Source organism: Aquarana catesbeiana, linkage group LG13 (genome assembly GCF_042186555.1).
Source record: "Aquarana catesbeiana isolate 2022-GZ linkage group LG13, ASM4218655v1, whole genome shotgun sequence".
Classification (NCBI taxonomy): domain Eukaryota; kingdom Metazoa; phylum Chordata; class Amphibia; order Anura; family Ranidae; genus Aquarana; species Aquarana catesbeiana.
Genome location: NC_133336.1, coordinates 33794141 through 33819480, shown reverse-complemented (window position 1 = coordinate 33819480; position 25340 = coordinate 33794141). Strand labels below are relative to the sequence as shown.

Here is a 25340-nt window from a genome sequence, read left to right as displayed (position 1 = left end):
TTTCATCCGGTCTTCCTTCCAGGTTTGCGGACTACGGCTTTGTGAGTGCCCGGAGCCGTGATGTTACTTCTGCACATGAGCGCGGGAAGACTCAGAAGGAATGGCCCGGGCGGCTGTTCCTTCAAAGTGCATGCGCAGGTGTCAAAACTGACTGCATCCACAGTAAATATCTCCTAAACGGTACATAGTACGATATTTACAGTACCTATAGGTAAGCCTTATTATAGGCTTAGCTATAGTTAAAATTCACTCATGGGAGTTTACTCCCACTTTAACTGTGTGCCTAACCAGTGTTTTACTATACTGCATGAGATGCTTTTACTAGGGGAAGAGATTCAATTTCCATCCCATCCCTTCTGTCAGAACGGCGATCTGCCTTGTTTACATACATACATATAGAGTTCTGTCTCTCTGCCCAACGATCGGCGGGTACAGGAGGACATCGGGTACCAGGCACCTGTCGATCGGCTTACACTGTGTATACTCACAGCAGAAGCGAGCCGCCAGTGGCGCCCATGCATGCCCCCTACCCAGAAGTGGCAGATCAAGTACAGTGCCTTGAAAAAGTATTCACACCCCTTGACATTTTCCACATTTTGTCATGTTCCAACCAAAAACGTAAGTTTTATTGGGATTTTATGTGATAGACCAACGCAAAGTGGCACATAATTGTGAAGTAAAAAGGAAAATGATAAATGGTTTTCAACATTTTTTACAAATAAATATGTGAAAAGTGTGATGTACATTTGTATTCAGCCCCCCTGAGTCAATACGTTGTAGAACCACCTTTCACTGAAATTACAGCTGCAAGTCTTTTTGGAGATGTCTCTACCAGCTTTGCACATCTAGAGAGTGATATTTTTGCCCATTCTTCTTTGCAATATAGCTCAAGCTCTGTCAGATTGGATGGAGAGCATCTGTGAACAGCAATTTTCAAGTCTTGCCACAGATTCTCAATTGGATTTAGGTCTGGACTTTGACTGGGCCATTCTAACACATGAATATGCTTTGATCTAAACCATTCCATTGTAGCTCTGGCTGCTTGTTTACAGCTTTTTTCCTGCTGGAAGGTGAACCTCCGCCCCAGTCTCAAGACTTTTGCAGACTCTAACAGGTTTTCTTCTAAGATTGCCCTGTATTTGGCTTCATTCATCTTCCCATAAACTCTGACAAGCTTCCCTGTCCCTGCTGAAGAAAAGCATCCCCACAACATGATGCTGCCACCACCATGTTTCACAGTGGGGATGGTGTGTTCAGGGTGATTTGCAGTGTTAGTTTTCCACCACACATAGCGTTTTGCTTTTAGGCCAAAAAGTTCAATTTTGGTTTCATCTGACCAGAGCACCTTCTTCCACATGTTTGCTGTGTCCCCCACATGGCTTCTTGCAAACTGCAAACAGGACTTCTTATGGCTTTCTTTTAACAATAGCTTTCGTCTTGCCACTCTTCCATAAAGGGCAGATTTGTAGAGTGCACGACTAAGGGCTCTTTCACATGGGGCGGATCAGTGATGATCCGCCCCGTGAATATCCGCTTGCGATCCCCGCTGAGCAAGAAAATGACAGGTCCGTCGCTGCACACTATAATATAAGTACATGCATCTTTATATATATTTTTTCAGAAACTATGGAGTAGCCCTGTCCCCTCTCGCATAGCTGCCTTTTTACAATTGATATTGTGCCATCAGTCCTCATGAGCTCCCAATATAAATATCTTTCTATCCCACGGGGTGTCGATGAGTATGGTCCACTGATTAGTTACTGCTGTGGACTCTTTCTCCCCTCACCCCTAATATGCGTGTATTTTCACTATCTATGATATATGTTACAGATACTGTAATCATTTCTTCTGCCTGTGATGGTCTTCATCTATAAGAATACACATCCCTCCCTACGGGTGATCAGGCATTTTTCTGGACCTCAGGGGGGAGTCAACTCTGGGGGTGCCCCTCCTCCCCTCTCTCCTCTCACCTGACATTTCGGGTCCTGCGACTTCCCCGGAACTCTCTACAGAGGTTTGGAGTTGACATAGGGGTTGTGTTGTTTGGGAGCATTGGGAGGGGGGAGGGTGAGAGCCTGGGTTGGGGTTGGGTGTGTGTGTGTGTGTGTGGGGGGGGGGGGGGGTTGGTGCAATTTTTGTTTTTAAAGGGGGTTTTGGTGGAGTCATGGTTGCACAAGCTAAAGAGCTTTCAAGTTGTATAAATACAAATGTTTCATGTATCATTTCCATGTATTTACTTTTATTTTTTGTTTTCTTCTTTAAACATCCAAGGTTGCTTTTATCATGAATATTGTTGTTGAATAATTGAAAATCCTCGTCCATTTTCCTGATGAAGCCTTCCTGGCGAAACATGTTGAAATGTGTGGACGCGGTTATGATCAGAATTCTTTGTGACTACAGCTCTTTCCCTTCATTTGTCAATATTAGGTTGAGGATGTTTACCTTTGACTATGAATGTAAAACGGTTTTCACATTTTACTGTTCTTTTTTGTGAAATTGTATTAATAAATATTTGGTATAATTTTTAATTGATAGTGCTCTTCCTTATACTGGGTGTACCTTTAAAATCCCACTTCTCACATATATTTTTGCTTTACTACTTTAGGGATGATGGTACATAAAAAATGTTTCCAGTATCTTTGGAAATATACTGATCTCTACCAATTTAGCTCGTGTGAAAGAGGCCTAATAGTTGTCCTGTGGACAGATTCTCCCACCTGAGCTGTGGATCTCTGCAGCTTCTCCAGAGTTACTATGGGCCTCTTGGCTGCTTCTCTGATGAATGCTCTCCTTGCCCGGCCTGTCAGTTTAGGTGGACGGCCATGTCTTGGTAGGTTTGCAGTTGTGCCATACTCTTTCCATTTTCAGATCATGGATTGAACAGTGCTCTGTGAACTTGGGATATTCAAAGCTTTGGATATTTTTTTTATAACCTAACCCTTCTTTAAACTTCTCTACAACTTTATCCCTGACCTGTCTGGTGTGTTCCTTAGCCTTCATGATGCTGTTTGTTCCCTAAAGCTTTATAACAAACCTCTGAGGGCTTCACAAAACAGCTGTATTTATACAAAGATTAAATTACACACAGAAGTCACCTGTTTACTAATTAGGTGACTTCTGAAGGCAATTGGTTCCACTAGATTTTAGTTATGGGGTATCAGAGTAAAAGGGCTGAATACAAATTACCACCACACTTTTCACATATTTACAGTGCCTTGCAAAAGTATTCATCCCCCCTTGGCATTTTTCGTGTTTTGTTGCCTCACAACCTGGAATTAACATGGATTGTTTGAGAATTTGCATCATTTAATTTACAGAACATGCCCACAACTTTGAAGATTTTTTTTTATTGTGAAGCAAACAACAAATAGGACAAAATAACAGAAAAGTCATGTGCATAACTATTCAATATTTTGTAGAGCCACCTTTTGCGGCCATCACAGCTCCAAGTTGATTTGGATAAATCTCTATGAGCTGGGCTTTGACTAGGTCATTCCAACACATTTACATGTTTCCCCTTAAACCACTCAAGTGTTGCTTTAGCAGTGTGTTTTCGGTCATTGTCCTGCTAGAAGGTGAACCTCCTTCCTAGCCTCAAATCACACAGGGAGTGGTACAGGTTTTGCTCAAGAATATCCCTGTATTTAGCACCATCCATCTTTCCCTCAACTTTAACCAGTTTCCCAGTCCCGACTGCTGAAAAACATCCCCACAGCATGATGCTTCCACTACCATGTTTCACTGTGGGGATGGTGTTCTTCGGGTGATGTGATGTGTTGGGTTTGCGCCAGACATAGCGTTTTCTTTGATGGCCAAAAAAGTTCAATTTTAGTCTCATCGGATCAGAGCACCTTCCTCCATACGTTTTGGGAGTCTCCCACATGTCTTTTCGCAAACTCAAAACATAGCATTTTGTTTTTTGCTGAAAGTAATGGCTATTTCTGGCCACTCTGCTATAAAGCCCAACTCTATGGAGCGTATGGCTTATTGTCGTCCTATGTACAGATACTTCACTCTCTGCCGTGGAACTCTGCAGCTCCTCCAGGGTTACCTTAGGTCTCTGTGCTGCCTCTCTGATTAATGCCCTCCTTGTCCGGTCTATGAGTTTTGGTGTGCGGCCGTCTCTTGGCAGGTTTGCTGTTGTGCCATGTTCTTTCCATTCGGTTATGATAGATTTGATGGTGCTCCTAGGGATCATCAAAGATTTTGATATTTTTTTATAACCTAACCCTGACTTGTACTTCAACAACATTGTCCCTTATTTGTTTGGAGAGTTCCTTGGTCTTCATGGCAGTGTTTGGTTAGTGGAGTCTCTTGCTTATGTGTTGCAGCCTCCGGGGCCTTTCAAAAAGGTGTGTATATGTAATGACAGATCATGTGACACTTAGATTGCACACATTGGACATAATTTCACTAATTATGTGACTTCTGAAGGTAATTGGTTGCACCAGAGCTTTTTATTGGCTTCATAACAAAGGGGGGTGAATACATACGCACATGCCAATTATCATTTTTTTTATTTCTGCAAAATAATTTTATGTATATATTTTTCTAATTTTACTTCACCAACTTAGACTATTGTGTTCTGATCCATCACATATAATTCAGATTAAAAAAACATTGAACTAAAGGCTGTAACAAAATAGGTAAAAAGCCAAGAGAGGTGAATACTTTTGTAAGGCACTGTATTTGTAAAAAAAATTGAAAACCATTTATTATTTTCCTTCCACTTCACAATTATGTGCCACTTTGTGTTGGTCTATCACATAAAATCCCAATAAAATACATTTACGTTTTTGGTTGTTGCATGAGAAAATGTGGAAAACTTTAAATTTTTTCATTTAATTTTTTAAACTGTCCCTTTAATTATTTTTTTTATTAACTTTATTGCTATTACAAGGGTTGAACAACATCCCTTTTGATAGCATGGGCCATGACAGGTCCTCTTTTTGGAGAAATCTGAGGTTTTTTAGACCTCATAACTTGCCTCTGGCTTCCAAGTACAGTGCATCCGGCAAGTAATCACAGCGTTTCACTTTTCCACATAGTGTTTTGTTACAGCCTTATTCCAAAATAGATTAAATTCATTATTTTCCTCAAAATTCTACAAACAATACTCCATAATGACAATGTAAAGAAGAAGTTAAATAATAAAAAAAAAAAAAAAAAAAAAAAAAAGGAAAAAAATCCCATGTACATAAGTATTCACAGTCTTTGCTCAATACTTTGTTGAAGCACCGTTTGCACCAATTACAGCCTCAAGTCTTTTTGAGTATGATGTTTCAAGCTTGGCACACCTATTTTTGTGCAGTTTCTCCAATTCTTCTTTGCAGTACCTCTCAAGCCCCATCAGGTTGGATGGGGAGCGTCAGTGCACAGCCATTTTCAGATCTCTCCAGAGATATTCAATTGGGTTCAAGTCTGGGTTCTGGGTGGACCACTCAAGGACATTCACAGAGTTGTCCCGTAGCCACTCCTTTGTTCTCCTTTGTTATCTTGGCTGTGTGCTTAAGGTTGTTGCCCTGTTGAAAGGTGAACCTTCGCCCTAGTCTGAGGTGCAGAGCTCAGTAGCAAGGATGTCTCTGTACATTGCTGCATTCATCTTTCCCTTGATCCTGACTATTTTCCCAGTTCCTGCCACTAAAAAAATCCCCACAGCATTATGCTGCCACAACCATGCTTCACTGTACATGACACTTGCCATTCAGGCCAAAGAGTTCAATCTTTCGTTCATCAGACCAGAGAATTTTGTTTCTCATGGTCTGAGAGTCCTTCAGGTGCCTTCCTTTTGGCAAACTCCAGGCGGGCTGTCATGTGCCTTTTACTGAGAGATGGCTTCCGACTGGCCACTCTACCATACAGGCCTGATTGGTGGAGTGCTGCAGAGATGGTTGTTCTTCTGGAAGGTTCTCCTCTCTCCACAGAGAAACACTAGAGCTCTGTCAGAGTGACAAATCGGGTTCTTGGTCACCTCCCTGACTAAAGCCCTTTTTCCCTGTTCGCTTGGTTTGGCCGGGCGGCCCGTTCTAGAAAGAGTCCTGGTGGTTCCAAACTTCTTCCATTTATGGATGATGGAGGCCACTGTGCTCACTGGGATCTTCTATGCTGCAGACATTTTTAAAACAATCCTGTCTTGGATGTCTACAGACAATTCCTTGGCTTGGTTTGTGCTCTGACATGCACTGTTAACTGTGGGACCTTATATAGACAGGTGTATGCCTTTCCAAAGCATGTCCAAACAACTGAATTTACCACAGGTTGACTCCAATCAAGTTGTAGAAAAATCTCAAGGATGATCAGTGGAAATGGGATGCACCTGAGCTCAATTTTGAGTGTCAACTTCTTTCACGTTGTCATTATGGGGTATTTGTAGAATTCTGAGGAAAATAATTTTTTTAATCCATTTTGGAATAAGGCTGTAAAATGTGAAGCACTGTGATTAATTTTGGGATGCACTGTATCTGATTAAACCCAGATCGTTTTGATCAGATGATTTTGCAAGGCGGTAATGGCTTGTTTACATGAGACTGAAACCAGAAGTGACAAAATCCTCATTGCTTCTGCTTTCTGATATCAAACAGTGGGAGGAACTACATCTGTTACAAGAAGCGGATGCTGTCGGTCGAATCCTCCTTACAGGGCTCTCCAATCGGACAGTGATCCTGCAGCTCTATAGCCACTTGGATCGCCAGATCTAAAAAAATGATAATTTCATCATTGATGCAGCAATGACTGAGATATCACCCTCCTCCCAGCCAAGGGCATACGGGTACGTCCTATGGACCGGAAACAGTTAAAGATGAAGATTAATTTGCTTATATTCTGCCTTCCCTGGTTCCTCATTTCCCCACTCATCAACATGATAATGACATTTTTAAATAGAACCGTTCCATTTTCATTACATGCCCTATTTTGAACCCATCATCGCTGGGTCTTTGTACTTCTCTATGCAATGCAGGAAATTGATCATGGCTGGTGGGATGGGCTGGCAGAGGGCTGTACATAGCTTCCTGAAAACATCACAACACCCTGCCTCAGTACTCCTCTCAAAGGCTCTCAACCCTGATGTCAAGCCATGTGTAGGCAAGTGGAGGTGCAGTATATTCTCCAAACTGAAGGTGGCACTATGATATTTTTTCAAGCTGGCTGGTCCATTGAAGACTAATTGTCTCCTGCAATGGGCTCAAGGCATTCATCTTGGAAAGGACAGCAATCCTATTGGTTATCTAAATCCCATGAGCTTTTGGCAGCCAATAGAATTGCCGTCCTCCCCATAATGATTGCCTGGAGGCTAAAGCAGGAGACAATAAGGCTGCATTCACACAGGATGTGTGGTGGAACTGCCGCTGTTCTGTCAACCTAGCCAACTTGTCAGAAACTCCAACCACATCACTTCCAGTTTCTTTAACTCTCTTTTTTCTTTAAGCCTTTTTTAAGCCTCTTTTTTGATGTGTTGTTTACAAGTTAAAAACTGTTTTTTTTGCTAGAAAATTACTTAGATACATTTTTTTTCTAACACCTTAGAGAATAAAATGGCGGTCGTTGCAATACTTTCTGTCACATCATATTTGCGCAGCGGTCTTACAAGCACACTTTTTTGGAAAAAAATACACTTTTTAAAATTAAAAAATAAGACAACAGTGAAGTTAGCCCGCTTGTGGAATGGCGACAAACTTTTACCCTTAAAGATCTCCATAGGCGACGTTTAAAAAATTCTACAGGTTGCATGTTTTAAGTTACAGAGGAGGTCTAGGACTAGAATTATTGCTCTCAGTCTACCGATCGCGGCGATACCTCACATGTGTGATTTGAACACCGTTTTTATATGTGGGCGCTACTCACGTATGTTTTCGCTTCTGCATGCAAGCTCCGCGGAATGGGGCGCGTTTAAAAAGAAAATAATTTTTATTATTTATTTTACCTTTTATTTTTTATTTTTACACTGTTTTTAAAAAAAAAAAAATTGTGTCACTTTTATTCCTATTACAAGAAATGTAAACATCCCTTGTAATAGAAAAAAGCATGGCAGTACCTCTTAAATATGAGATCTGGGGTCAAAAAGACCTCAGATCTCATATTTACACTAAAATGTAATAAAAATAAATAAATAGTTTAATTTAAAAAAACATTTTAAAAAATGGCCCTTTAAGAGCTGTGGGCGTAAGTGACATTTTGACATCGCTTCCGCCCTGCAATGTTATGGAGACGGGTGGAGGCCATCTTCCCCTCACTTGTCTCCATACCCAGCAAGGGTGAAGATCCGATCGCCTCCGCCGCTGCCAACGGCTCCGGTAAGCGGTGGAGGGCACCCTCTCCCGCCGCCGATAAAAGTGATCTTGCGGTGAATCTGCCGCAGAGACCATTCTTATCGGAAAGTGCACCGCCGGCTGAAGAAGAGGACCATTACACACATTGCTCTTTGTACCTGTATCCATTTACAAGCCTTTTTACGTTCTTCCAAATCCTCTGTTCTCCAACGAAGTTTTTATGGTCCATATTCCATATCCCATTGATGTTTTGGTGTCAATCAATTGAGACATACCAGCTGCCTCCATTGGGTTTGGCTAAGCTAACCTAACCTGTCTTACACTTATGGATTGAGTTATCATGATTTAGAGGTGTTTACGTATAGTAATACACTTTTACTTGTTTTGCATAATTAGCGCTGCACTTTTCCATATCCACATTAACGCTTTTTGTCTACAGCTGTGCTGGCTGCTAGTTTGTTATATATTTTTCACAGCGCAGTATATTATTTTCATTTTTTCACATAACAACGATATTTCTCTTCAAACTTAGGACGTACATCGGCGTGCGGCGGTCTGTAAGTGGTTAAAACATCAGTAATTGTAGATTTTGACGAACTGCTGTTTGGATACAACACCGGCAACTGAATACAGTCCAGTACAGGAAGATTTCGCTGTTTTGACAGCACAGCGGCTAACGAGGACAAAGTTGTCGCCGCCTCAGAGGCGGCCATTTTCTTGGCTAATATCGGAGCTGAGTAACAATCTCCGCTTATAATATCGTGCCCTGGACTCTATTCGGCTGCCGTCCAAACAGCAGTTTGTCAAAATCTCCAATTACTGATGGTTTAAATAAACCGGAAGTTAAGTAGTCGGAGTTTCTGACAAGTTGGCTATTTTGACAGAACACCGGCCATTCCACCCTGCAATTTCAAATGGCTGCAAAACGCTGGGCGCGTTTGCGATACTATTATTTCTAATGGCACTCCAAACATGTTGTGATGTTGCCGCGATTTTGTTTCGTGGTAAACTGTGCTGCAATCACGGCAAATCACAACGCGTGACGCTGTCGTCCAAAAGAAGCTCGTGTTCCTTTTTGAGCGGCAAGCATTGCAGCGCGATTTACCGCACAACAATCGCAGGTGCGATTGGAGTGCCATTATAAGTAATGGCATCGCAAATGTGTCCTCCGTTTTGCAGCCATTTGAAATCGTAGGACGGAATCATGGTTGTTCCGCCTGTGATCATGTGTGAATGCAGCCTTATGCCCCGTACACACGGTTGGATTTTCCGACGGAAAATGTGTCATAGGACCTTGCTGTCGGAAATTCCGACCGTGTGTGGGCTCCATCACACATTTTCCATCGGATTTTCCGACACACAAAGTTTGAGAGCAGGCTATAAAATTTTCCAACAATAAAATCCGTTGTTGGAATTTCCGATCGTGTGTACACAAATCCGACGCACAAAGTGCCACGCATGCTCAGAATAAATAAAGAAATGAAAGCTATTGGCTACTGCCCCGTTTATAGTCCCGATGTACGTGTTTTACGTCACCGCGTTCAGAACGATCGGATTTTCCGACAACTTTGTGTGACCGTGTGTATGCAAGACAAGTTTGAGCCAACATCCGTCGGAAATTATCCTAGGATTTTGTTTTAGGAATGTCCAAACAAAGTCCGACCGTGTGTACAGGGCATAAGGCTACTTTCACACTGAGGCGCTTTACAGGCGCTATAGCGCTAAGAATATCGCTTGCAAAGCGCCTCTCCTTTCACTCCAATGTGAAAGCCGAGGGCTTTCACACTGGAGTGGTGCGCTGGCAGAACACTCAAAAAAGTCCTGCAAGCAGCATCTTTGAGGCGCTGTAGGAGTGGTGTATACATCACTCCTAAAGTGCCCCTGCCCATTGAAATCAATGGGCAGCACCGCTGAAGCGGCGATTTGAACCCTTTTTCAGCCGTTAGCGGGGGGTTAGAAACGACGCCCGCCCCAGTGTGAAAGTGCCCTTATTGTCTCCTGCTTTGGCATCCAGGCAATCATCATGAGGAGGATGGCAATCCTATTGGCTGCCAAAAGCTCATAGGGTAACCAAGAGGATTGTCGTCCTCCCCAAGATGGCTGCCTTGAGCCCATTGCAGGAGAAAATTCGTCTTCAATGGGCCAGTCATCTTGAAAAAATGTCATAGTGCCACCTTCAGGTCGGTGCATATACTGCAGCCTTCACCAGCCTATAAGTGGGCTGCCTCTTGGGAGGAGTTATGCAAAAATTAAAATACCTTGATGGGTAGATGGCAGACTGGAGGAGTGGGCATTCCTTGGCAGGCTGTATTTGCCAAGGTAACGCCCACATGTGATGCGGAGCCTTAATGTTTGAAAAAAACTGAAATCCAATGAATGAAAGGGACAGTCAGGCTGGGAAGGAAAGAGTTAGATTATTGCTGAAAGTCTTTCAGCCAGGAAACAGGATGGGGCCTACCTGACTTGCTTCAAATGCACATTGTGAGAAGCTCACAGTGTGCAGTGAAATCAGAGTAAGCCATTTCATTCCAGGGGAAGAGCCGATACAACTGTGCAAGACTGAAGGGGAGGCTGAAGTTTGTATTTAATGCCTGGTGGGTCTATATGATGCAAGTTCTGGACTACTTAGCTCAGCCGTTATATAACAGAAAAGTCTAATCCCCTCCATATTAGAGGTGTGGGATGGAGGAAACTCCCAGGCTTCTCCACTTATAGAAGTTTCCAGTTTTATTGCCTTTTTTCATTTTCACATAAATTCACACAATAAATCGTGGCAAGTCCTGGCAACCGTCTCATGTGAATTGTGCAGAAATGTCAACCGACCCAACCACATTTACCACATTCTGCCCGCCAAGGTTTCCATCACAGAGCTGTATAGGCTTTGCTTTTCCTGACTTTTTGAGGCTGATGTGCTGGATGTTCCGATCAGACCGTGTCATCCAAAGATTTCAATCTGACCTTTGGCCTTCCCTTCAGTCTTGCACAGTTGTACTGGTTCCCCTCCTGGACTGAAATGACTTCCTCTGGTATCACTGCACACTGAGAGCTTCTCACAATGTGCATTAGAAGCTGAAGAAGATTTTGCCCACTTTATTTACAGGCTGGATGACGTTCATCATCTAGCCCTTTCCTCCCCCGTCTGATGTCCCTGGCCCACCCCTTTCACTCACAGTATTTCAGTTCTTTCAATAATGGAGGCTCAGCATCACCTGTGGGCTTTGCCTAGGGTGGTCTCTATGCAAATACAGCCTCGGCTTCTCCTCCTGGCCAACCTGATCCACCTCCTGACCTGATTGGCCAGGAGGAAAAGCCGGAAGACAATAGGGAATATTGATTCGCTAGTGTCACAAGTGGGTGGGTTCCTGCGCTCTGAGCCCAAACTTTTTCAAACCAATTAGAGCCTCAGGCTCTAATCACGTGGCTTGAAAAAAAAAAATAATCATAGAAACCTATGTCCGGCGCCTCGCATGCATCCCCCGCATGCAAACTAGACCCCCTATGGACCGGCCGCTCCTGATGTGATGAGAACGGAAAGATTTTCTTTAAAAATGTCATTAGCAATTCCTAGTATCAACAATTTTTCTCCACCAAGTTTCTGCGGAAAATTCTAAGGATCGTCAACATAGTGAACCACAGTACTAACGACGAACAACTGTTACTATTACTTTATATTATTACTAATATAAAGGATTTTTCTTTACGTTATTTTATTTTGTTTCTGTTTTCATTCTTTGTTCCTTTTCTTTTCTTTTTCTATATTTATTTGTAGATCTTCTATTCAGATTAATTGATTATATTAGCAGTTAAATCCCCCCCCAAAAATGTCATTAGCATGTTGATGAGTGGCACGAGGGAACCAATGAAGTCAGATACAGTGGCGGCTGGTGCTCAATATTTTTTTTTGGGGGGGGGCAGCAAACTAACGCCACCCCCCTACTGGAGATGGACAGGAAGGCGGTGATCGACAAGCCCCGCCCTCCCCCCCCCCAGGAGACGAACAGGAAGGAAGAATTCTCCCCCTGCGTAAGACGGACGGGAAGGCGGCAATCAGAGTCCTCCTTACCTTAGAAGGCAGGGGCAAGGAAGAGCCGGGGGCCGAACAGATCTGAAAGCAGTGCAGAGGAGGTAACGTTTCCCAGAGAAGAGTCCGGTCTCCATCTCACCTCCTTCCTTCACCGCCATGGACAGAGGGGCCACCGATCACACCCACTTCCCTGTCCCGGTTCCTGGACGGAGACTTCTGGGGGATGAGGAATGAACTGTGGAGGCAGATCGCGGAGAACCCCCACTTCCAGCAGAGGTACGGAAAGGGCTAGGACTGCAATGCATCTCCTCCCAGCCGAACAGGAAGTGGGTCCTGAGACTCCCTGGCCAATCGGTTTTAGGACCCCCTTCCTGATTGCCCGGTAGGTGAATCAGGAAGACAATAGCGAATATTAATTTGCTATTGACACAACTGGGTGGGCTCAGGGCACGGTGCTCTGCGCCCCGAGCCCACCCCTTTTCTTAAAACAGTGCCTTAGGCTCTAATCCGGTTCTTAAAAAAATTAAAAACCCCATTGAAATCCATGCGGCCGGCACCCTGCATGTAGATTAGGGGCTGTGCGCATGGATTAGGGGGGCGGCGCCCTTTGTGCCCTGCATGGATGGGCCGCCACTGGTCAGATATATAAACAGACCAACAAAATACATATATTGTGGGGTATAAGTCCTTAGATGTGGTGGCTTCAATCATTTTTATTTTTCAGACTTTCCTTCAATTATTTTTGCCTGGCAGCGTTGTCACAGAAGGCGGCTCTCCTGATTTGGACTACAAACACCTCCCCTTCTCCTCATCTCCCTTACATGGGGGGGGGGGGGATTGTGTATTTCTCAGAAAATAGCTGGGAAGGCTGATTTCAGTTCAGCTCACAGGAAGTGACTAGCAGGATAAACAGGTATTTCTGTACTTGCAAAAAAATTTTCTTAACCTAAAAAGCTAATTTTAGTAGCAAATCTTTAAATAAGACAGACAGGGGGCAGTGGATTTACTCATAGGTTGCAGAAAACGCCCAACTGCGATGCCAAGCCATGGTGGAAAACTCATAATGAGGGGCTCTTCCCTTGCTTTTCTCCATGGAGAAGGGAAGGATTGGCACTGTATTGTATGACAGATCTGCAATAAGGGTTGCTGCTGTGATTTATGTGATCTGTCAATCTTTTACAATCCTCAAGTGTGTCACACTGATTGCTGTTATTGAGCCCCCTCTACCTGTCCCATCTTTCTGCACTGAGTGTGAAGATCGTACTTACACAGTTGTTAGGTTGGTGCCATTGAACGCAAATTTGTTCAGCTCGGTGAATCCGTTGTTGTAGAGTTTTCTGAAATAGAAGAAAGATTAGGATCAGGGCTATCATCACGATGCATGGTGCTCTGGGCAAAATGTCAGTGTGGGCTGCCCCTTCCCACAATCCACCAATGTAAGCAGTATTCTTCCCATTGATTTCCACTGTAAAGAGCATTCTTCACATTGACCACCAATGTAAGGGAAATTCTTCTCACTTACCACCAATGTAAGGAACGTTCTTGCCACTGATCACCAATGTAAGGATCATTCTTCCCATTGACCACCAGTGTTAGGAGCGATCTTGCCACTGATCACTAATGTAAGGAGCATTCTTCCCTCTGATCACCAGTGTAAGGAGCATTCTTCCCACCGATCACCAATGTAAGGAGCATTCTCCCACTGATCATTAATGTAAGGAGCATTCTTCCCACCGATCACCAATGTAAAGGAGCATTCTCCCACTGATCATTAATGTAAGGAGAATTCTTCCCACCGATCACCAATGTAAGGAGCATTCTCCCACTGATCATTAATGTAAGGAGAATTCTTCCCACAGATCACCAATGTAAGGAGCATTCTTTCCACTGACCACCAATGTAAGGAGCATTCTTCCCACCGATCACCAATGTAAGGAGCATTCTTCCCACCGATCACCAATGTAAGGAGCATTCTTCCCACTGATCATTAATGTAAGGAGAATTCTTCCCACTGATCTCCAATGTAAGGAGAATTCTTCCCACTGATCACCAATGTAAGGAGCATTCTTCCCACTGATCACCAATGTAAGGAGCATTCTTTCCAATGACCACCAATGTAAGGAGAATTCTTCCCACTGACCACCAATGTAACGGACATTCTTCCCACTGACCACCAATTTAAGGAGTGTTCTTCCCACTGATCACCAATGTAACAGACATTCTTCCCACTGACCACCAATGTAAGGAACATTCTTCCCACTGATCACCAATGTTACATAGTTACATAGTTAGTTTGGTTGAAAGGAGACACAAGTCCATCTAGTTCCACTAGAGTTGCCACCTCATCGCTTTAAACCAAACACATATTAATTACACAGGTTCTGTGGCTGATTAAGGTAGTAATTAAACTCACTTGCTGCCTTATCTGCATTTAATTAGCCTCCGAACCTGTGTAATCCATATGTGTTCGGGTTTAACGGGATGAGGTGGCAACCCTACATTCCACCAATAAAAAGGGAAAAAAAAATTATACAATCTTATATACACAATCCTATACCCACAGTTGATGCAGAGGAAGGCAAATACCCTAGCAAAGCTTGATCCAATTTGCTCCAGCAGGGGAAAAAAATCATTCCTGATCCCCCAAGAGGCAATCGGATATTCCCTTGATCAACGTTACCTATAAATTATAGTATCCAGTTATATTCTGTACATTTAGGAAGCAATCCAGGCCATTTTTAAAACAATCTACTGAGCTGGCCAGAACCAGCTCTTGAGGGAGTCTATTCCACATTTTCACAGCTCTTACTGTGAAGAAACCTTTCCGTATTTGGAAAGTTTAATTCTCTTTCCTGACGCCACCATGGCAGCATACTAGTGATAGGCTCCGCCTCTCTGACACTCCCTCAGGACCAGTGAATAGCATAATATAAAGGCCTAGTTAGACCCCACCCCATTCTTCTTTTTTTCCTCATACCTCCAGTGAAGAGTAAGCAGCACTATGTCCCCACCTCTGCCTCCGTGCAGCATCCGGCTGGGTTCAAGCCTCCCTCAGTGAGAAGTCCCAGGGCTCGGGCTGCTAAATTGCGCTAAACAACCTGGGAACCCCTTCTGTGGGTCTTGATGGGGTCCTGCAGTGTTTCTTCTTTAAGAACGAAATCTGCCAGTAAGTAAATGTCTGCGAGTTGAGGCTGGGGGGGGGGCGCGCTAGTTCATACATTTCACTCCTTTGGTCCCTTGTATCTCACAGGGCTGCCTATCCCTTTTTGTTTTTCTTTGCTGTCTCCCTATATGTTTCCCCTTTTTTACCTCGATCTTTTCCCTTTCTGTGCCTTCTTTGGCTGCATTTTTTGATTATGTTTGCCCCTTTGCTTGTTTTATCCTGTGCTGGACTGTTTTCGCTGTGCTGGAGGCGCTCTTGATGACATTATTGGGCTGTGCCGGTCTGCACATGCACACTGGCTAGCGGGAGTACCGACCGCCATTTTTCTTTTTGGAAAAGCTGCCCTCTTGTTAATAATGATGGTCTCCAGGGATAATTAGAGGGGCTCAAATGGTCCTGGGGGTTTGGTCAGGAAGAGCCTCCTTTGCATGGCTCTGGATTGTTATTCCCTCTGCTTTCTGGGGCATGCAAGCTTTCTTTCAATGCCCCCTGCTGTTTCTTTCAGTTATGGCACAAAAAAAACAAAAAACGTGTTTTGTATATATGTGTGTGTGCACATATTCCTATGTGTATGTAGGGGCAATAATTTATTTATTTCCTTTAGGACTTTTGTTTAAAAGAAAAAAAAAGAAAAGAAAAGGGGAACACTTTTTCATTTATTTTTTTGTTACCAATGTATATTTTTCTCTTTCCTCTCTAAACCTTTCGCGCTCTGATGCTATTTTCCTTTTCAGCTAGCCTTGTTTTTTTCAGCTGGCCATCCTATTTGTCCTCAAACCATGAGTCAGTCACCATTTTTTCAAAAGACCCTCAAATTTAAAGGTGGGAGACCATCATGTGGTAAGTTTCAGGAAAAGAGTGCCTCCCTTTGCGGATTGCTTTGAATTTTTTCAGCCCCGCATGCTCATGCTCTCTAAGTTCAAGAGCCATGGAAGGCGGATGTTCTTTGGAGGAACGTAGCCCTAGAGGCTGCTTCCATACAAGGGGAAAGTTCCAAGGATGATGTCTTATTGTATTTTCTTAGAGCAACGCTACATCCCAGCAAACGTCCTGCAGCGCCTGTGGCTCAATGCCTATGCCCAATAGGCTGGTGAGTAGGGACTGCCTGGAGGAGTTTGCAGTTGACAGGTAACACTCAAATATCATTGTTATTGAAGAGGGTGGGGTGAGATTTTATGCTGTACTTATTTCAATTATCTCGGCCAGGCAGACCCCTCCTAGTTGCCTGTCACTAGAAGAGCATCAGGGCACCTCGGCAGGTGGCATTAACCCACTTAGTTCCGCTACTCTGGGGAGTGGACAGCCTGCGGACAGTAGTAGCTCCTGTTCATCAGAGGAAAGCCCGGAACTGCTTGGCTTCAGTTTTCCCTCCATTGAACTATGTATCCAGACAGTCAAGCAGGCCAATTGTATGGGTAAAGTCATATTCACCCTTTCTTCAGAACGGCAAAGTCCAGAGAGAAAATCTCCTTTATTTGTCTATACAGGTTTTATCCTCGTTAGAGATTGGATAGCATTGCTTTAATCCCTGCCTACAGTAGATACGATGTTTGAAACTTTGGGCTGCGTTTGTTTTCTCAGGAAACTTAACACAGCCATACCAGGAGTGACAGGAAGTCTGTCCTGCTCCCGCAAGATGGGAAGTAAAGGGATAGGGAATATTACTCCTCTCAGAAGGTTCCATTCTTCTAGGCAGATGGGCTGCTATAATACATACATATCTGACCTAGGGGGGTTTTCCTCCTGATTTCATTCACAAAAAGAGTTTGCAAGGGATGGTGGCTAGCGTCCGGTTGTAGATCTGAAGATGTTACTCTTTTTTATCCCCTTAGAGATCTTCAAAATGGAGTCCATTAAACCAGCGCAGCCAGATGGCAAAATGCTATTTTTGGATCTTCACGATGACTATCTAAACATCCCAAAATATTTATTTCTTTCATAATTGGTAAGCTTGCGATCAGCTAGAAGCATTTCCAGTTTAACAGTCTACTGTTTGGCTTATGCAGGTCTCCGAGACTGTTCACAAGGGTTCTCAGTGCAGTGTTAGCTCCTCCCAGAGAACAAGTTCTCTGGGTGCGCTGCTATCTGGACAACATTATTCTTCTATCCAGAGGTCTGCAACATTTGCTGAAGAACCAAGAGATTCTCATAAACACCCTGCGGGGATATGGCTGGTTTATTAACTCTCTCTAACTTAACAGTTAGTATGCCGGGAGGTACTCTGCCAACTCCTCTGTTCGGCTTCTACCAGAGAAAACGGTGGTAGTCAAAGAAGGAATGCTGAAGACAGTAATCTCCACTTGTTTGACCATTTTTCAGTGCCTCAATCTTTGGAGCACAATATTGTCATAACAATAATCCCTTGGGCGCTCTGACTTCGACAGTTTAAGCTGGGATTCTTAGCAAAATAGAGGAAACAGAGTCTGGCAAAGTTATCAACTGTCACTCAGTATGAGTAAGAGTATACGGTGGTGGCTGAAGAGGGAGAATCTGATGAAGTCGCCCCTTTAGAACCATAAGACTAGATCACAATTACTATTCATGTCGGCAAAGATAGCCTGGAAGGCACACTGTGAGAAACCGTCGGTTCAGTCCAGCCAAGCGGGGTAGTCTTAAATACCCTAGGAATCCAAGCAGCTTCTTTAGCACCTTTCAACTTACTACACAGAATCATGGGAAGATCAGTCTCTCTGTAGTTGAACAACATGGCAGCAGTTGCCTATATTCATCACCAAGAAGCAATTTCAAACTTGGAGGAGGATGTCTGAATCAGTTCCGCCCCCCTAGGCAGAGGGGACAAATGCCTTGATTTTCTCCATGGATCTGCAATCTAGCCTATATATTTTCCAACAACATTTCTCGTAATGAGATTCCTCTTGAAGCTGTCGAGAGTAAACATGATAGTCATATCCATTCTCATATCCATTCTTCCATTTTGACAATAAGGGCCTTGAGTTTTTGTGGCCATTCATCTCATGAGACAGAAGCCAATTCCCCTTTGCACATATGTAGGCCGTGGCTGCAAACACAATGACTGATAGGGGAAGCTTGAGAACCTAGCCTGCTCCAGGAGGATCTCTACCTTGTGGAGTGTGAGAAGGCACTTTACTAACAACATCTATGCCAAAATCTGGAACAAGTTTGCACTAGTTCTCAGCAGGGGGCAAGATATTGATACTAAGGTGACAGCTGTTCTGGACTTCTTGTAGATCAGATTAGACATGAGCCTTAGCCTATATAATCCTTGAGATTGCGAGTGTCGACTAGGTTGGCAATAACAAGGCTTAAATGTGCTGGAAATCCTTTCGTTTGCACAAATTTTGAAGATAGTCAGGAGGTTTCAACCACCACAAAGAAGGATCTTTCCCAGTGGAATCTATCGGTGTTGCTGGATTTCAACTCAGTTCGACCATTTGCTCCAACAGAACAGTGTTCAGTTTGTGTCATTACCTACTAGGCAGTATCTATTGCAAGAGCTTCAAGAAGAAGGATGTCTGAGATTCAAGTTCGGAGAGCTTCAGAAAGAGATATTGTTTTCTTTCCAGAAGGAGTAGACTTGTGTCCGGTAGATCATCTTGTATCAGGAGTAGCGACAGCCCTCCATCTAACAGTGATCTGGGCATTGCCTAACTTCCCAGAGGATCACTCAGGTGGGTCACCCAAATTGGACATGTACAGAACTTGAAGTCCGTATCCATAATTGCCCTTTTCAGATCATGTAATAAGCCTTTCATCTTTCCAGCTGGAATTCGTCAGGGATAAGAGGATACCTACTGGACTTAATAGGTTTGGTAGTGCATATAGGGCGAGGGGTCGTGAACTTCCTTCAGCAGTGGATACATACTCTCCCAGAGTGGTTTCAGTCTCATGGGCTGCCCATTCGAAGGCGTCTATGGAATCCATCTGCAGGGAAGTATGATGGTCACCCCAGGATACCTTTTCAAGCGGTACGGAGTAGATCCGGGGGTCTTGCCATTAGTGGACTGAGGAGGAAGGACTGTTCTGTCTTCTGTCCCATTCTAATTAAAAATTGATTCGACAAGTAGAACCCACCCTGTTAGCTACTTATTTAGCACTAGTATGCTGCCATGGTGGCGTCAGAAAAACAGAAAATTGTATCAAATACTTACCGTAATTTTACTTTCCTGATGCCAAACCATGGTAGCATACGGACCCAACCTTGTACGTTTCGGTATGTAGCTAATTACAAAGAATGGGGTGGGGCCTAACTAGGCCTTTAATTTATGCTATTCACTTGTCCAGAGGGAGTGTAAGAGAGGCGGAGCCTATCACTAATATGCTGCCATGGTTTAGCGCAGGGATCCTCAAACTACGGCCCTCCAGCTGTTGCGGAACTACACATCCCATGAGGCATTGTAAAACTCTGACATTCACAGACTTGACTAGGCATGATGGGAATTGGAGTTCCTGAACACCTGGAGGGCCATAGTTTGAAGACCCCTGGTTTAGCGTCAGGAAACGAAAATGACGTTAAGTATTTGATCAAATTTTCTGGTTTTCCTCCAGACGTAAAGAGTGCCCCCTGTCCTCTAAGATGACCTTAAAGTGAATAACTCATCACCAAGTTCACTATATGGACCACAAATGTATTTATACATGGTGATCATATCCCCCCTTAATGTCCTCTTCTCAACAGAGAATACATTTAGTTCCTCTAATCTTTCCTCATAGCTGAGCTCCTCTGTGCCTCTCATCAGTTTGGTTGCCCTTCTCTGCACTTTCTCCAGTTCCCCAATATCCCCTTTGTGAATTGGTGCCCAGAACTGAACTACATATTCCAGATGAGGTCTTACTAATGATTTGTACAGGGGGATTCTTTCCAAAGACCACCAATGTAAGAAACATTCTTCACACTGTCCACCAATGTAAGGGACATTCTTACCACCCACTACCAATGTAAGGAGCACTCTTCCCATTGACCACCAATGTAAGGAGAATTTTCCCCACTGGCCACCAATATAAGGGGATTTTTCACACTGACCCCCAATGCAAAAAGGAGCATTTTTCCCACTGACCACCAATATAAGGAACATTCTTCCCACTGACCACAAATGTAAGGGGATTATTCCCAATGCCCATCAATGTAAGGAGAATTCTTCCCACTGACCACAAATGTAAGAGGATTCTTTCCAATGCCCACCAATGTAAGGAGTATTCTTCCCACTGACCACAGATGTAAGTAGCATTCTTCCTAACAACCACCAATATATGGTTTACAACCCTCCCCTGGCTTTCCCATTTACTTTCTACTCATTGCCAACCCTCTTTCTGCATACTTATGACATGTAACACCTGTGACCAGCTTGATGCTTCATGGCCATGGAGATGCCATGGCTGAAGGTGGGTCATCTCACCGTCTATTTAGTAATTCCCTGTCCAGAAGCTCATTAAAGTGTGGAGTGACCCACTGGCTTCAGGGTGGGGGCAGATCTCAAAATCAAGTATCCTACAGATTTTCCCTGCAGGCGGAAACCTCCTGCCACCTACACCTGTAAACCTCTTGGTGATTCAGCAGCGCTTGGTACTTACAAGGTCAGGAAACCATTGCCCAGTCCCTGGAACGCGTTGGCTGGAACGGATGCCATATTGGGATTATCTGCAATCTCGCTATAAAGAATTAAGAGATCAGTTCAACCACATACTGGACAGAATTCATATCTAGAGAAGTCATTTGACTGAATTATTAGAGTAATTTAGTACAAGGAAATAAAGTATTACAATGTACGTCAGTGTTATAGTATTACAATGTACATTATTGTGAAACATAATGTATACAGACAACATATAGGCATATATAGTGTCTACATTCCCAGCCAGGATTCCTCCATTCTTAGCCAGCATTGCTCCAGAGGTTGGTAGGGTTTCCTTGACTTGTGGCTGATTAACCTTCTTTTTTGATGGTTTTGGGGCCAACAACACCTGGCAAAGCCAGCAACATGACACTAACTATCTTTTTACCTGTCTATAAAGTTGGTATTCTGACCACCAAAGTAAGGAAAATTTCTCCAAATGAGCCCTGAACCTTTTAGCAGGTGTTCCCCAAAACCAGAAATTTATTTTGGGGTTTCCTCTTGGGTAAAAAGGCTGGTCTACACTATTGATGTTAGCTAAATGCTTGAAGTTTGAGGCAAGTATGGCGGTACAAAAACAGTCAATCCAATTATTTTCATTTTGTTTGGAAATAGTCTAATGGATTTTAAGATTAACATGATTACTTTAACCACTTCAGCTCCTTCATGACCAGGCCATTTTTTGCGATATGGCACTGTGTTACTTTAACTGACAATTGCATGTTCTACAAAGCTGTACCCAAATAAAATTTATGTCCTTTTTTCCTACAAATAGAGCTTTCTTTTGGTGGAATTTGATCACCTTTGCGGTTTTTATTTTTTTAAATACAAAAAAAAAACCGACAATGCTGAAAAAAAAAAAACAACAAGATTTTTTACTTTCTGCTATAAAACCCAATAAAAAAATGTAAAAAATCAAATTTCCTGCCAGACCCCATGGCAGCCTTCATGTGGGTATACCCCACCTCCTCTCCAATGCTAAGGGACCCCATTCCCATAAATTTGAGCTCATGGCCAGAGACTTCGTTCCTTTTTTGTCCTCCTCTATGGACCCTATGTGCTTACCTGCACAGCGGTGGACTGACGTCAGGCACAAGCGGGCTGGATTTGGGCATGGTGGATAAATGCGATGCAGAAGCCCAGGGCCCAGCCATGAGTGGGCAAGTGGCGCTTCAGGTGGTAAATCCCTGAGATAATGGGAGGCCTGTATATGCCCATGATGGATGTCCTCCCAGTGCAGCAGGCTGGCAAGGTCTGGAAGATGGAGCACCTCAGGATGATGAGCCTCCATGGTGGTAGTTTTTGTTTATTTGTTATTTCCGTATCCCTGGCTCTAGTTCTTGGCCTCTCATGGTGGCTGGAGCGCTCTTGCGTTCCAGACTGCTGTGGTGCTTTTGAGTGCCGGCCGTGGGTGCCCCCGCGCATGCCCGAAGCCTTGGACTATATCGAGGCTTGGTACTGCATATGTGCTGTCCGTTGTGGACCCGGCAGCCGGGCCGGTGCCCATTGTTTGGCGGGGTCGGCGCATGCGCGATGGAGGGGCGGCGCTGACGTCACTAGGGCAGGAGATTTAAACAGCTGTCAGCCCCTGCCTCCTTGGGAAGTCCTGCGGGCAGTGTGCGGCAGCTGCCCCTGGCCCTGTGTGTTCCTCCAAAAGGTAACCCCCTGTCCCACAGGCAATAGTACCGGGGGGCTCTTAAAGGGGAAGTGCTTTTTTTCCCCTCTCTCTCTCTTAATCACGTCCCTTATAGCCTGCAGTTCAGGGGGACTGTACAGCCTTCCTCCCCTCCTACTTATTATTGACAAGTCACCGCCTCCCTGCGGCCAGCCCTCACACATAAGGTATGTGTAGGGGGGGCATCTGGTGGGCAGGGCGCACCTGAGGTCCACTTAGAGCGCATCTGTGTTAACAGCACCACTCTCTCTTCTCCCTTTTGTCTGTCGTTCTGCAGACACCGCTCTGATCAAAGAGCCTGCTGGGTCCCAGAGGGCAAGTCGCTATGCAAACCATATTATGCCCGGGCGGTTGGGGAAAGAGAGACGAGCAACCAGCAAACGGAGTCTCTAGTTGAACAAGTGGTGCAACAATCCCTAAAGGAATGAGATACGACCTGCACGCTGAGCCAGACCACCAATATATCAGGCTCTCCTGTTTGGGATGCTCAAGAGGACCTGGATCCATCCCAGCCAAGCTATGCATCTGCAGGATCCTCGGATTGCGAGGTAGAGGGAGATAAATTCCTCGGGGGGGCTTTGATTTCGCCCTAGTGTCACCCTTAATTAAGGCAATCAAGAAGGGCTTGAAGTGGGAAGAACAAGTGACACCTCCAGTGAAATAAAAGAAATTCTTTAAACACTTGGGGAAGGAAAGCTCCAACTACCCGCTCCTGGCTAAACTGAAGGATATCATCGTAGAGGAATGGGGCAAGGTTGACAAGAGAACCTCCCTGTCGAGCAAAACCATGAGGCTCGATCCCTTTAAAAATGATGAAGTAAAAAACCTGGACACCGCTCCTCTAGTTGACACAGCAGTTATGAGAATGGAAAAGCATGTCACTCTTCCCTTAGAAGACAACGTGTCCTTCATGGATGGTCTCAAGAGAAGGATCGATGGAGACCTAAAGAGGATCTACGTGATGGCGGGAATGGCCTGCAAACCTGCCTTGGCCCTGGCAGCCATGTCCAAGGCAATGGAAGTTTGGACGGAAAACGTTGATACAGTACTCAGGAGCGTCTCAGAAGAGGTGACCAGAGGGTCAGCCGTTCAGGATCTGAAACTGTCGTTGGTCTTCCAGGGGGAGGCCTCTGATGACATTATCTGCCTGCTGGCCTGGACTATGCTCTCTTCCGTTATGGCCAAGCAAGCATTATGGCTGCATCCATGGCTCGCTGATCCAGCCTCCAAAAAAGCTTGGCGTAGGATCCCCTTCAAGGGGTCCTCACTATTTGGCAACAAGCTGGATAGTGCCATAGCCTGGGCCACTGGCGGGAAGTCTAGGTTCCTACCCCAGGACAAATGCCTCTTTGGCCAGAAGAGGCCCCAGTCAAGAAGACAGAGCACAGAATAGGCAAGGGATGTGCGTTTCTATAGAGCAGTTTGGGACTTCAGGAAAAACTGAAAGAGGGGACAGACATCCTTCCAGAGATCTGCCAAGAATTCAACTTCTGGTGGACTTGAGTCCTCCAAGTCTTTCTGAGATCGGGCCCGATCAGGCATGTCAGGTGGGGGCATGCCTGCTCCAATTCCAACGTGTCTGGGCGGCCCCAATCTCGGATTACTGGACCATCAAGACAGTCGTTTGGGACACACATGGTCCTTCACAAGTACGCCTTGTCATGGAACGTCCCACACTCCGCTTGAGTGCTTCCGTCATATACCACTTCTTCCCAGTCTGTATACAGATATCAGATATTCCAACCTCTCTGAGCACAAAACAAGGCGACACTTGCTTGTTGCTAACATGAACTGTTTTATTTAGAATCAAAATGACAAGACTTTATATGCCGTTGGAACCTCCTCTAACAATACAACTGTAACCTAATTAACATAATTAACATGAGCTAATTACAATTAACAATACAAACAACAATCTCCCCCCCCCTCCTCAGCCTATTCATCAACAGTTCGTCTCCTAGCCAGTCCTGGAGGCTAATGTGATCAGCTCACTCAATTAACAGGTTGAGTTCAGAATCAACCAAACCAATAATAGTCTCTACATACATCCTGGGAGATATTGTGGACAAATATTACTGTCCCATTTTAAGTAGTCCAAGATATATTTTCTCACTCACCCTGTGCCAGGATGGCACAGGGTGACTTAGACATAAGATGTATTCTGAGTTCCACGGGCCCTCCCGTCACACGCCTCTTCTCAGAGCCGTCCCCACGCTATTACCTCGCTCATAGGAAAAGAAGCAGGTGCTGCTGACCTATGTGCATTCGCTTGTGGCTCAGGGTGCTGCAGTGCCTATCCCCAAAGGAGAAGAATTTCACCTCTGGTTCTGAAAACGAACGGCTCATGGCGCCCAGTGACAGATATCACGTATCTGAACAAGTTTGTCAAGAATGAAAGGTTTAAAATGGAGACCCTGTCTACAATCCAACAAGCCACTCAGCTGGGCGACTGGCTAGTCTCCATAGACTTAAAAGATGCATACTTTAATGTACCCGTTGCAGAAGAGTTCTGCAAATACCTCCAGTTCATGGTTGAGCAAGAACATCTTCAATTCACCTGCCCCCCTTTCGGACTCTCAACCTCACCTTGGGTGTTTTCGAAAGTTCTTCTGACCATGGT

General features: G+C 44.4%; 1 protein-coding gene across 1 annotated transcript in view; it reads right to left on the bottom strand.

The window, feature by feature from the left end:
- The window catches only part of TSHR (thyroid stimulating hormone receptor), a 164348-nt gene that overhangs the window by 38793 nt on the left and 100215 nt on the right, over positions 1 to 25340 (bottom strand). The window contains exons 7-8 of the mRNA XM_073610320.1: positions 21005 to 21082; positions 13560 to 13628 (exon numbers count right to left, since the gene is read on the bottom strand). Coding sequence (XP_073466421.1) covers positions 13560 to 13628; positions 21005 to 21082 — 147 coding nt within the window. The remainder of the gene's footprint in view (positions 1 to 13559; positions 13629 to 21004; positions 21083 to 25340) is intronic.